The following is a 14,093-nucleotide window of genomic DNA, read 5'->3' as shown; positions in this document are numbered from 1 at the left end:
GGGCGTCGGACTAGGGGGAAAAAGGGGACTGAGTACCCAGGGCCCTCATGTGAGGAGGGCCCAAAATATGCTAGAATGAATAGCTGTGGATGCAGGCAAGGGCCCATAGAAAATGCCTTTCTACAGGGCCCAGAAATTTGAGCTACGCCCCTGCACATACCTTGAACTGGTAAAATAAGCCTTAACATATTTTTAGACAGCATTATTCATGTTTTTTCTGCTATTATTTTTCAACTTTTTCAGTTACATCATTGATAGAAACTGATATGGTTATACAGCTACATGATGAATAATCTAATCTAATAATGCCTCTGAACCAGATGGAGAAAATCCAACATCTCTTTTTCTTAAGAGCCTGGGCCTGATAATAAAAGCATTTACTGTAATACAACAACTACATTATATGATAAGTAAGACATCAATAAATCTGAGAAGACCAACTTTAATGATGAGCCACAAAACAATATTATGCAATACAGGAATAGGATGTATATAGCACAAAAAAAAACACTTAAAGAGGGTAGAAAACTAGTCCTCCATGAAATGCATATGTAAAAATAATGTGAATGGAATATTTTAAGTGTTTTAAATGTTTTTGCCCATACAATATATGTCCACTTTCTCACCTGGTTCTTCCAGATCCCTCTCTTTGTCCACTTTCTCTCCATCCTGCTCTCTCTCTCTCCATCCTCCTCTCACCCTCTGTCGTATCACTGACAATCACATACAAAACATTTTGTAATCAACTAGAAAAAAATCTTCAAATAAAAGAGAAAACAAAACACAGTAGTCCTACTATATATATATATATATATATGTCTTGTAGGCTACCTAGCCATTTTCTCACCTTGTTCATCTTGCTCTCTGCCCTTCAGAATCAGAATCAGAATCACTTTATTCGCCAAATGCATCAGCAGACACACAGGAATTTTACATGGCAATCAGTAACACAGCTTGACAAACAATATATACGCATAGCTGCATGGACATGCTTAAAAACAATCAATAAAAAATAGTGACGTTGGAGGTGGGGCCGCACATTGATCAGCTATTCAAAAGGGAAATGGCTCTTGGAAAAAAGCTATTGAGGTGGCGTGAGGTCCTTGTCCTCATTGCCCTGTACCTTCTTCCTGAGGGAAGCAGCCTAAAAATGTCACTTGCTGGATGGGACTGATCAACAGCAATTTTAGCTGCCCTCTTCCTGACTCATACAGTTCACTGATTGACAGCTGCCTCTGTCCAGTCAGCCTCTCTGCTGTGCGCACAATGCACTGCAGTCTGTTCTTCGCCTGGGCCGATGCTGATGCAAACCATACAGAAATGGATGTTGACAGAAGGCTTTCCACAGTGGCTCTGTAAAACCTAGACCGAACAGAGCTGGAAACGTTCAGTTTGGTTAACTGCCTTAGGAAAAACATTCCACTGTGAGCCCTCTTAATAATAGAGGAACTGTTTTCCTCCCATTTCAGGTTGTTTGTGATGATAGTGCCTAAGAATTTAAATGACTCCACCTCCTTCACAACAGAGCTCTTGATGGTTAGGGGTGAGAGAGAGGAGGGGGATCTGCGGAAGTCTATCACCATTTCCACTGTCTTTTGTTGGTTAAGCTCCAGATTGTTATTGTCACACCATCCAACCAAATGAGACACTTCCTGCCTATAAGCAGACTCGTCATTGTCCTTAATAAGGCCGACCAAGGTGGTATTGTCTGCAAATTTAATCAACTTGATGGAACTGCTGTTGGAAGTGCAATCATTGGTGTATAGTGAGTAAAGAAATGGTGACAGCACACACCCCTGAGGTGCTCCAATGTTGGTATACTGGGGATCAGACATGTGCTGGCCAAGCCGCACCTGCTGTTGTCTATTGCTAAAAAAATCCATTATCCAGCGGCAGATAGAGGGTTCCACCCCCATCAGTGACAGCTTCCACCGTAGCCGTTCGGGTAGGATGGTGTTAAAGGCGGCACTGAAATCCACAAACAGCATCCTTACATAGGAACCAGGAGAGTCGAGGTGGTCCAGAGCATAATGCAGGCCTAAGTTAACTGCATCATCCACTGAGCGGTTTGCCCTGTAAGCAAACTGCAGTGGATCAAGATGGGGAGCTGTGATGGGTTTAAGATGAAACAAAACCAACCGCTCAAGACATTTCATGACCACTGATGTAAGGGCCACCGGTCTGTAGTCATTCAGACCCACAGCGCTGTTCTTCTTCGGTACTGGAATAATGGTTGACGACTTAAAACAAGCCGGAACCTTGCATAAGACAATCGACTGATTAAAAATGTCTGTAAAAACTGGAGCGAGCTGACTGGCGCAGTGCTTCTGGGTGGCAGGCGATATCCCATCGGGGCCACCTGCTTTCCTTACATTCTGCCAGCTAAATAGCCGGTGCACGTCCTTCTCCTCAATATCAAAGGGGGTTTGGTTTTGAGAGGTGGTGTTCTCCCCCTCCCTGAATGGGACTCCATGATTATGAGGCAGTGTGGGAATGACACCCAGATCCCACCTGGAAGGGGGATTCTCCTCACTCCTTTGTGCTGTCAACCAGAAGGCAAATGTAATCAACTAATCAACAGAGAATGTATTGTGTAGGCTACCAAAGGTTATACATTCACCTATTTATAACATATGTGAATATGGGGTTGCTGTTCAGTGCAGTGGGATAATGTTAAAGGCTTATCTTATACTTTATCACCTGAACCTGGCTGTTTTCTTTTAAAAAAAGAAACGTATATCCATTATTACATTACATTACATGTCATTTAGCTGACGCTTTTATCCAAAGCGACTTACAATTAAGTGCCTTCAACTGTGAAGGTTCAAACTCCAGGCAACAAGTAGTAAGTGCAAATACATTAGCCTTAAATAGGCAAAGCTACAAAGAGACATATGAAAGTGCAGGTTCAAGAATTTTAATTTTTTTTTTATCCGAGGTGTAGTCGGAAGAGATGTGTTTTTAGCCTTCGGTGGAAGATGTGTAGGCTTTCGGCCATCCTGATATCGATGGGGAGCTCGTTCCACCATTTGGGAGCCAGGACAGTGAACAGTCGGGATTTCGTTGAGTGATTAGTTCTCCCTCGCTGTGAGGGGGCAGCAAGCAGTTTGGCTGATGCAGAACGAAATGGGCGGGTTGGGGTATATGGTTTGACCATGTCCTGGATGTAAGCTGGGGCTGATCCGTTCGTGGCCCTGTACGTCAGTACTAGTGTCTTGAAGCGGATGCGGGCCGCAATTGGTAACCAGTGAAGAGAGCGGAGGAGCGGTGTAGTGTGAGAGAACTTGGGGAGGTTGAAGACAAGCTGAGCTGCTGCGTTCTGCATGAGCTGCAGGGGTCGGATGGCACATGCAGGCAGGCCAATCAGGAGGGAGTTGCAGTAGTCTAGACGTGAGATGACTAGAGCCTGAACCAGAACCTGAGCCGCCTTCTGTGTTAGAAGGGGACGTATCCTTCTGACGTTATGCAGCATGTATCTACACGATCGGGTGGTTGCAGCAATGTTAGCAGTGAAGGAGAGTTGGTCGTCAAGTGTTACACCCAGGTTTCTAGCAGTCTTGGTGGGGACTACCACAGAGTTGTCAATTGTTGTAGTCAGGTCTTGGGTAGGAGAACCCTTCCCTGGAAGGAAAAGGAGCTCAGTCTTGTCGAGGTTGAGTTTCAGATGGTGTGTAGACATCCAAGAAGAGATGTCAGTCAGACAGGCCGAGATACGTGCTGCTACTTGAGTTTCAGACTCAGGAAAGGAGAGAATTAGTTGGGTGTCATCTGCGTAGCTGTGATAAGAAAAGCCGTGCGACTGAATGACAGACCCGAGAGAGTTGGTGTACAGAGAAAAGAGGAGGGGACCCAGGACTGATCCCTGAGGAACACCAGTTTTGAGTGGGCAAGGTTCTGAGCTAGATCCTCTCCAGGTTATCCGGTAGGTTCGGTCTGTCAGGTAAGATGTGAGCAATGAGAGCGCAGAGCCTGAGACACCCAGATTTCGGAGTGTCGAAATGAGGATCTGGTGGTTCACTGTGTCAAAGGCAGCAGAAAGATCCAGAAGGATGATGATGGAAGAGAGAGAGGTTGTTCTAGCGATGTGAAGCTGCTCAGTGACAGCAAGGAGGGCAGTTTCTGTAGAGTGACCAGCCTTGAAGCCAGACTGGTGGGGATCAAGAAGATTGTTGTGGTGGAGATAGGTAGAGAGTTGATTATAAATGGCACGCTCAAGAGTTTTAGATAGAAATGGAAGAAGGGAGACGGGTCTATAGTTATTTTCTTATGTTATTTATAGGAGTCGAGTGTTGGTTTTTTGAGCAGTGGGGTCACTCTTGCCTCTTTGAGGGCATCGGGGAAACAGCCAGTTGACAAGGAGATGTTAATGAGATGGGTGAGGAAAGGAAGGAGGTCAGGAGCAATGGACTGGAGAAGGTGAGAAGGGATAGGATCCAGGGGGTAGGTGGTTGGGCGGGCAGAGGTAATCAAAGTAAGAATTTGGTTCCATCTATGGGGAAACAGACTGTGAGTCAGGGTTTGTTGTTCCAGTGTTTCAGTTCTGATATGAATGAGTCTGATGATCCGTCAGGTCGAATTATTTATTTTTCATTGGCATTGACAGTTAAAAATAAGAAAGTGTCTGGTAGGGAGGTAACTGTAGCGGTGGCGCTAGGCTATTTTTAGCGGTGCTCAAGCTGTTACGGCAGGCTATTAATAGCACACTTTAAAAACTTGTTGCAGGCTACTACTAAGCTACATTTGCCTACAGTTAGCAATTTTGTCTAATGTTGCACAACAAAACTAGACTCCGTGGTGAATAAGCTAGGCTAATTCAGATATGATTGCCATCATTGTGATCAGGGAATCACAGATTGGTTCCACAAATACCTGTAGCCTACTTAACGTGTTCATCCGATTAGATTTAGATTTTCACTCCAAGTAGTTGAAAGTAGCCATACTATGACGACTGAATTCCCCAAAGTTATCTGTGCAGACTTAACAGTAGGCTGAGGTGCCCTCGTTCAGGGAATCGTAGATAGACTGTTGACTTTAGGCTACAACTGAGCTGAGCCTGTCGTCATTTATCCTATTCCATCGCTACAATGAGGTTTGCAAAAGCAATAAGGTTTGAGCACTAAACGATTTCATAAAATCACAATGATAAGGACTTTATTTTTCAGGGGTGCTGAGATGATTTTTAGAGGTGCTTCAGCACCCCTAAAAATGCAGAAAAGCCCAAAAAATAATCTTAAAAAAAAAAAAGAAAAGCTGAAATTCTGTGTAGGGAGGTTGGTTGGGGTGTTGGATGGGTCAAACAACACAGGACTTTCACCCTGGAGACTGGGGTTCGTGTTACGTTGTTGTCCCACGTGTCACGGAAACATATCTTTTATAAGCACACCCACAACCGTTTCCTAAAGCTAACTGTCCCGTTTTTGTGCCACATGCCAGTTAAACGTAGCTACGTCCTTACCGGTATGTCCTAAGTGACGTGAATAGTCCCGACCAAGCGCGTTTAGATAAAGCGTGTTTGGATATGACGCTAAAGGAGACTTTTACTGTCAAAAACAACAGCAAAGGCACATGGTACACACATAGTAGATGTTCGAGAAGGCGCAGAAACTCTCTAGCCGCTTCTCTTTCAGCTCTGCAAAATGTATGCTTTATTGTTTATTTTATATTAGTTTTGCTTACTGTTGTTGACATTTGACAGTGATGGCTTGTGGCTATGAGTCGTTTATCAACCCACCAGGCTCCTGCTGACCTCGCTGATCAAAGTTTTCAAATGTAAACATTGGAGCAAACACAGACACGGTTTTAAATTGTTGCAGTTTGGTTATGTTTAGCTAGTTTAGTTTATGTTTTTTTACGAAACTTCACTTCTGTACACATGTGAAGCAAAAGGGGTGACATAGTTTCGTAAAGTAAAGAAAATAGATCACCATTTATTTTCAAACGGCCTTCTGGGTGACAGTCCTCGGTTTAAATTTGAAGATACGACCTGCTGCTGGATTACAGGTCAAAAGATGATGCTTTGGCTTTTTCCATTAATGTTTATGTAGGAACAATATGTGTCCAAATCACAGAGCAACATAGGAAGGAAGTGCTGAGACCGCCTAAGGATCAACGTGTATCCTAATTTGAGAAACACCAAACATAAAATACAAGTGAACAACCACAATGATACCCCTCAAACTTATAACCAGGGCCTGAAATCAACACCCAACCACGTGCCAAATGGAGGTGAATTTTGCTATTGGCGGGTAAAACTGTCTTCCACATTGGCTGGTAGCCAATGAGAATTGAGTACCTCAGTTGTTTTTGCCACTTACTGTTGTTCTTTTCACATTTCAACCAAGTCTGTAATTTCCTAGAATTGAGCTAAAAAATGTGGCGGCACATCACTGGGGTGAAGAGGCTGGCAAAAACAATCAACCGACAAAATGATGAGGATCATTAAAAAAAATGTAAAAGAAGACGTTTTCAGTACCAAACGGGACAGTTGGCGACAATGGCGAGGTTCGTGGCTGATTTACGACAGCAGTTAATCGTAATAACTTGACAACACTTAAATGTGTATTCTTAACAAGTTCAAGAACAATGCGATGAAAGACAAAAGGACAGTCCTGACACCATCGCCCACGACACCTCCCTACAGCTACAGCCACTGTGCATCACCTCCACCTCCCTCACCTCAACAGGGCCCTGGGCCCCCCCACCAATGCCCTCCTTAAAGGTCCCCCCCTCCACCCACCTCAGTGACGACTCTCTCCATCCACGAGAGGGACATCAACAGACTCTTCAGGAGACAGAACTGCCGCAAAGCTGCTGGACCGGATGCTGTCTCCCCATCAAGCTTGAAGCACTGCACTGATCAGCTATCTCCAGTGTTCACAGACATTTTTAACATCTCACTGGAGACATGCCACGTGCCAGCCTGTTTCAAGACCTCAACCATTATCCCTGTCCCCAAGAAGCCAAGGACCACAAGACTTAATGACTTTAGACGCGTCGCCCTGACCTCTGTGGTTATGAAGTCCTTTGAGCGCCTTGTGCTTTCACACCTCAAAGACATCACCAACCCCCTCCTGGACCTCCTGCAGTTTGCCTACAGAGCCAATAGGTCTGTAGACGATGCAGTCAATTTGGCCCTCCACTACATCCTCCGGCACCTGGACTCCGCAGGAAACTATGGTCTCCCAGCTAGGCGTGTCTGACTCCACCTGCAGGTGGATCACTGACTTCCTGTCTGACAGGAACCAGCATGTGAAGCTGGGGAAACACGTCTCCGACTCACAGACTCACACTGATGGTGACGAGGTGGGAGCCTGAACACCTGGTGAACTGGTGCAATCAAAACAATCTAGAGCTCAACGCTCTAAAGACAGTGGAGATGGTTGTGGACTTCAGGAAGAACCCAGCCCCACTTGCCCCCATAACCCTCTGTGGCTCCACAATTGACACTGTAGAGTCTTTCCGCTTAATGGGAACTATCATCTCCCAAGATCTCAAGTGGGAGGTGAACATCAGCTCCCTCGTCAAGAAAGCACAACAGAGGATGTACTTCCTGCGGCAGCTGAAGAAATTCAACCTGCCAAAGACAATGATGGTGCACTTCTACACAGCAATCATTGAGTCCATCCTCACATCCTCCATCACCATCTGGTACGCTGCTGCCACTGCCAAGGACAAGAGCAGACTGCAGCGTGTCATTCGGTCTGCAGAGAAGGTGATTGGCTGCAATCTGCCGCCACTCCAGGACCTATACGCCACCAGGACTCTGAAGTGTGCTGGAAGATTGTGGGCGATCCCTCCCACCCTGGACACAAACTCTTTGAGACACTCCCCTCTGGCAGGAGGCTGAGGTCCATTAGGACCAAAACCTCACGTCACATGAACAGCTTTTTCCCCTCCGCCACTAGCCTTATTAACAAGGCCCGGAAACCACCCTGACTCTCCACCCCTGGCTCTTCATTTCTATCTTTATTTTTAATTTAATTTAATACATACTGTGTACATATACTTATACTTATATTGTTTATACCTATACTTATATTGTTTAATATTCCATCTAGAGAATGTGTGACGTGCACCAACAACACCAAAACAAATTCCTTGTATGTGTTAAAAAACGTACTTTGCAATAAAACCTTTTCTGATTCTGATTCTGATGCTGGTGCTTCCTTTGAGGCAAAACACTGGCTGGTAAAAAGCCTGTGTGGCTGGTGGCCAAAAAAGTTAACTTCAGGCCCTGCTTACAACCATATGGTACTAAAAAGAAAAACTGCATTCAAACAATGTAGTCTTCAGCAAGTTTAAAGAGGCAAAGTTCATGTGAATGCTACAGTATGGTGTCTTAATTAGCAAAGCTAAAACTGAAGTGCCAAACTCATCTCCCAATAGATCACTGTTAGATGGGGCTAAATGACTATTTACTTTGTTGTGTATAGTGGCATCGTCAGACACTCAAACAGTTCTCAACAGGTCCCATGAGATTTAATTTGCCGCTCTGTGAACAATGTTTTGCAGCCCATTAGTGGCTCCTAAAGGCGGTGTGCTAAACCCCTCGGGACAGGAAGTTTGTTCACACCTGCATGGGTTAGTCAGATGATGACATCTCGCGACCAATGAGGTGTCACTGCAATCAGAGGTGTGAAGACAAACAAGCGTCAGCATGAACCCATCAACATGTGATGCAATCATTACTGAACAGGACATATCAACAGTTTTTTCAGTTGATATTGTGTCTGACAATGCAATAATTTAATCAATTGGAATTTTTTTGATTTTTTTTTTACAATAAAAAGGGATTCAATTACCATGTGTAATGTGAGAGGGGTTACTGCCTGTCACAAATCCACAGAGAATTATTTCCTGACTGTGCAGCTCTTCTCAGCTCTACAGAGTGTTTTGAACTCACTGGTATTTGGGTTTTCAGGCCCAAACCTTTACTATTTTTGTTCACTCTCACAGCTCTAACGATGATAATAATAATAATAATTCCATACATTTACATAGTGCTTTATCATAAACACTCAAAGCGCTTCGGGGGGGGACCACGCTCTTACCACTAATATGCCTTACGATGCCAGACGTTTACCACTCATCAGAGTTCATTTTAGGACTCTAAAACCCACTGTACCAAAGAGTTTGGTGTAGCTCAGCAGCAAATAGACAGTTAGAGACCAGCTGGTGAATAAAGTGGAGGATTTAGCAGGTAAAGAGGGTTGTAGTGCTGCCGGAGTACACCAAAATGTACGGAAGAGGCTAATTAAGCAAAGCATTAAATAAGGACAGAAAGTATAAGAGCGCCAAATTCCGTGTAAGAAAGCAAGTTGGGGTGGTGAATGGGTCAAACAAACACAAGACTTTCAGCCAGGAGACGGGGGACCGGTCCTGTCTGAAAATAAAAGTAGTGGGGCACAAATTCTTGCCAAGGATAGGGTGTTAATTCATATACTACTCCTATGGGTAGTATTAGAGGGTAGGAATGAAAAAAAATTGTATATTGTCATACGGTATATTGTCATATGGTTTGGAAGACTTGTTGGACCCTTTATTATCCTACTGGTTCTACTTCTGCATCTTTTGGTCCTGGGTGGTGAACATCCAATGTTGCTTTTTAGTTCTTAACAACAAGACTGCGCCAGCCAAATTCAATCAGACTGCAATGGAGAGGATAGATGGGAGGTAGGAAGGCCCGAGGCTTGCTGACTGTTATCAGTCTAATCAGAATAGTTATAAGTCAACAGGAAATCAAGCAGAGGGCTAGCTGGTAACCTGCTTGACTACAGAGATGTGCTAGAGGGCCCATGAAGGCACTGGAGTTCTGGGAGCAAAGGTCAGAAGATTCAGAGGAGACTGGAACAGGCTAAAGAGAGCCAGGTTCTGGAGCAGAGCTTTCACCTGAAGAATGCCATTTCTTGGGCAAACTCTGGCATCAGATGGCAGTGAGGAGCTTCAGGAAGCAGTGCGCAAGTGGATGGGAGATAAAGAGATATTTCTATTATTGTAGACATAATTATAGAATATTAACAGTTATAGTTACATTTGGGCACGTTGCAAAAAGAGCTGTGAGCAAATAATTGAGGAAGTGATTAGAATGACCTCTGTTGCATAGAATGTTCAGCTGTTAAAGTCATAAACTCAGTTTAGGCTTTTATGAGTTGGTGGTATGAGATAAGCAGGGACACAGAAGAGGTAATTAAGGTTGCAGGGGGTACCATATGGTTAAAAGTTTATCCAAAGATTGTGTGTTTCTGTGTGAGAGGGTTTATGGCAGGAAATAGTCAAGTTGCGTGGTCAGGCGTTTGGTCAATAAGGTCACGACAAGGAGACAGGGTGTCTGTCAACCCCATTTGGAGGAATGAACAGACAGCTGCCATCCCGGGATGCATGAAGCATCCCCCATGCTGAGGAGGAGGACCAAGTGCCCAGAGGGAACTATAACTGTTAAGAAGGGGCTCATTTGACTTGGGAGGTGTCGAAAGCCTCAGTTAGTGAGCCCACATGTGCCTTGTATCTTAAAATACTGTGAGGTGAGGGCCTGTGAGCCTGACGGTGCAGAACAAGAAATAATCCTCTTCAGTTACCGATGGGAAAGTGTGAGGGCATCTGATGGCAAGTCTGGCTGTTCTCATAAATCATACATACATATAGCTATCAAAAGTAAACTACTGTAATTCGTATGCATTCCAGGTATTTATTACTGTCAGGGTCCTCCGTTGGTATCTGCCTCCACAATGTCAAAAGTCAGTTTCATTTGAGCGAGCAGAAATCAACTTTGAGAGGAGAGTTTATCTGCGAGAGCGTGTCTCCCCTCAAGCGCACACAAAGCAGACAGTCACAGGCACATGCTGGCTGCTCTGTGCGTGTGATGCTTAGTTTTACACACAAATATTCCATTATTTCCCTCTCCCTATGTTGTGTTTCATGCTTGCATCTGCCTGTACAACTCTCGATTGTTGAAATTATATATACATAAACTTACACCATAAAAGACAATGCATGGGGCTATTACTAGGAAGCTGTTGAAGACTTAAGGGTTTGGTAAGCTTAAAACAAACTGAATCACTGACCTGTCGCCCAATTGTCTAAGGATTAAAGGGCCTATACCTGCACCAGGCCACGCTGTTGCATGTGTTCAGCTGGATTGAGATCTGAAAGTTTGGAATCTGGGGGTGACAGAAGATTAACAGAAAGGGAGAACACTGGAGGATTGAAAAGAAAAATGATTATCGAAAGACTTGTGGACTAACAGAGAAAGTGTAGAAGATGACGTGATGTGTAGAGCAAGAAAAGTCCTCAGTGTCCAACAGAGACTGAGAGGGAGAAAGGGAGGGGTGGAGACAACAGTAAAAAGAGATAAATCAGTTGTATGACAGAGTTTGAAGCAGAGAGCTGAGACCTCTCTCATCCTCACACAGATGACGGAGACACAGGACGGAGCAGAGCTCTGCTTTCCACAACTCTTCAACACCTCCTGCAGGAAGCTGACACCTCCTTGGTTTGAAGTGATGCTCATTCACATTTTGCTCTACTCCATCTCTCTGCTCACTGTAGCTCTCAACCTGCTCGTCATCATCTCAGTCTCCCACTTCAGGCAAAGATCATTGTCTCAAAAATTGAAGGTTTAGAAAAATGAACCCTGTGTCAGTTTCAGGGTCCTGGTATTGTGCATGCTGGCTTGATGTTTCACCGTCATGGCATAGTGGGATGCTTGAGGGAGCTATTGATGATGTTATTATAATGTAACACCTTTTCTTTTCATACTGTGATAATCAAACTGACTGCTCAGAATAAGGCCTGTTTCTATGACAGATCGTAAAATAACTCATGAGTGTTTTTGGAATGATTTTTCAATTGTTTCAGAAAGAACTAACATACAATGTTTGTTTGTCATTTAGATATGACGACTTGTTTGTTTAATGGTGCTTTTCTCTTTCCCTCCAGGCAGCTTCACACACCCACCAACATCCTCCTCCTCTCTCTGGCTGTCTCAGACTTTCTGGTGGGTCTTGTGCTGATGCCAGGAGAAATTCTCCGAAAAACATCCTGCTGGTTTCTTGGTGACTTTGTGTGTTTTCTTTATAATTATCTTTCAGGCATCATTACCGTATCCTCAGTAGGTGACATAGTGCTCATATCATTTGACCGTTATGTGGCTATTTGTGACCCTCTGCATTACACCACCAGAATCACTGTCAACAGAGTTAAACTCTGTGTTCATCTGTGTTGGCTCTGTTCTGTTTCCTACAGCTTTCTCTATGTGAAGGATGAACTGACTCAACCGGGGAGGTATAATTCCTGCTACGGAGAATGTGTGTTGGTCATTGACTATGTCTTAGGAGCTGTAGATGTTGTTTTGACTTTTTTTCTTCCAGTTATTGTCATCATAGCTCTGTATCTGAGAGTATTTGCTGTGGCTGTGTCTCAGGCCCGTGCCATGCGCTCTCACATTACAGCTGTCACACTCCAGCTTTCAGTGACTCCAAAGGCAAAGACATCAGAGCTAAAAGCAGCCAGGACTCTTGGTGTTCTTGTAGTTGTGTTTCTAATATGTTTCTGCCCATATTTCTCGGTCTCTCTTGCAGGAGACAGCTTGGTCAATGCTTCATCTGCATCCTATGTTCTTTTTGTGTTCTATTGTAACTCTTGTCTAAACCCTGTGATCTATGCTTTCCTTTACCCCTGGTTTAGAAAATCCGTTAAACTCATTGCTACTCTTCAGATACTGCAGCCTGGCTCCTGTGAGACCAACATGCTGTAGAGAGGCATTGGAGGGACTGAGATCAGACTTGGTCTAAGGATATATTAATGAATTGTCTGATGTTCAGTGAGTGAAATATCAAATACAGAAGGTGAACATATGCTTTCCTGTCTTTATGTCTAAATTGTGTATGATCAACAATTGAAAGGCCTGTGCTTCAGCTTTATCTTGTTGTGTATTTTGTCTCTCTGATGATGCATTTAAAGAGTCACAAACACCATAAACGTAAAAAGTTTTCGGGGTGGCAGTAACTCCGTAGGGAGTTGGGTTGGGAACCGGAGGTTCGCAGGTTCAAGTCCGAGTACGGACCAAAGTACGGAGTGTGGATTGGTAGCTGGAGAGATGCCAGTTCACCTCCTGTGCACTGCCAGGTGCTCTTGAGCAAGGCACCGTACCCGCTCGAGCGCTCTGGGCGCTGGTCCACTGGCAGCCCACTCACTCTGACATCTCTCCATTTGTGCATGAATAGGTCCTCAGCATGTGTGTGTGTATTTCAGGCCTGTGTGTAGTGATTTCTAACAAACAGAGTGTAAATTGTAATTTCCCCACTGGGGATCAATAAACAGTATGAAATTAAATTATATTCACACATGTATAACACTTATGAAATCTTTATTTTCCTAGGGAACCTTTTTTTTGTTGTGATAGGGAACATTTCAACCCAACACAAGAAGAGAGTTACTAAAGCTTTGTATTTATGTCCCTATGTTTGGTGCTGCAAACCATTTTGTTGCAAACATAAATCACAGGCCTGTTGGGCTCCTGTTTCACAGAGAAAAAAGATGCCCCTGAACAAACACACTTTCATGTGTATGTATGTTTCCAGTATAGAAAAAAATCCACTGTTGTGTTTCAGATAAATCTGTCGGTATAAAAACATCATGTTCCCTTTCTGCTTAGGAACAAAAGTTGTTCTAATCATTTCAGTCAAGTGTCATTCATATTTGATCCCTGTATAACATTTATTGATGATCTATGCCTTGTTTTACTCCTGCTTTAACTCATCAGTGACAACTTAATAGTTGCTTCATCTGCATCACTTGCAGTCCATCTGTATTATTGTAACTCTTGTCTAAACCCTGTGATCTATGCCTTGTTTTAGATTCAGATACTGCAGGCTGTGGACGGACTGATATCAGAATGAAAATGTTCTTACTATTCAGTGATCATATGAATTTTCACATATGAATGATGTGAAAATATGCTTTCCTGTCTAAAAGTCTAAATTGTGTATAAACAACAATTGAAAGACCTGTGCTTCAGCTTTATCTTGTTGTGTATTTTTCCTCTCTGATGCTGCTGCATTTAAAGAGGCATAAGCACCATATACAGTTTTTTAAGT

At 43.7% G+C, this 14,093-nt stretch overlaps 1 protein-coding gene across 1 annotated transcript; it reads left to right on the top strand.

Annotated features, from left to right (window-relative positions):
* Positions 1-11,408: 11,408 nt before the first annotated feature.
* LOC116040342 (trace amine-associated receptor 13c-like) lies at positions 11,409-12,751 on the top strand. The gene is made up of 2 exons (XM_031285651.1): positions 11,409-11,584; positions 11,935-12,751. Exons 1-2 carry the CDS (start codon positions 11,409-11,411, stop codon positions 12,749-12,751), a joined length of 993 nt encoding a protein of 330 aa, XP_031141511.1.
* Positions 12,752-14,093: the final 1,342 nt, after the last annotated feature.

This window comes from Sander lucioperca, chromosome 19 (assembly GCF_008315115.2).
Source record: "Sander lucioperca isolate FBNREF2018 chromosome 19, SLUC_FBN_1.2, whole genome shotgun sequence".
Lineage (NCBI taxonomy): Eukaryota > Metazoa > Chordata > Actinopteri > Perciformes > Percidae > Sander > Sander lucioperca.
This window is presented reverse-complemented; position numbering and strand designations above follow the sequence as displayed.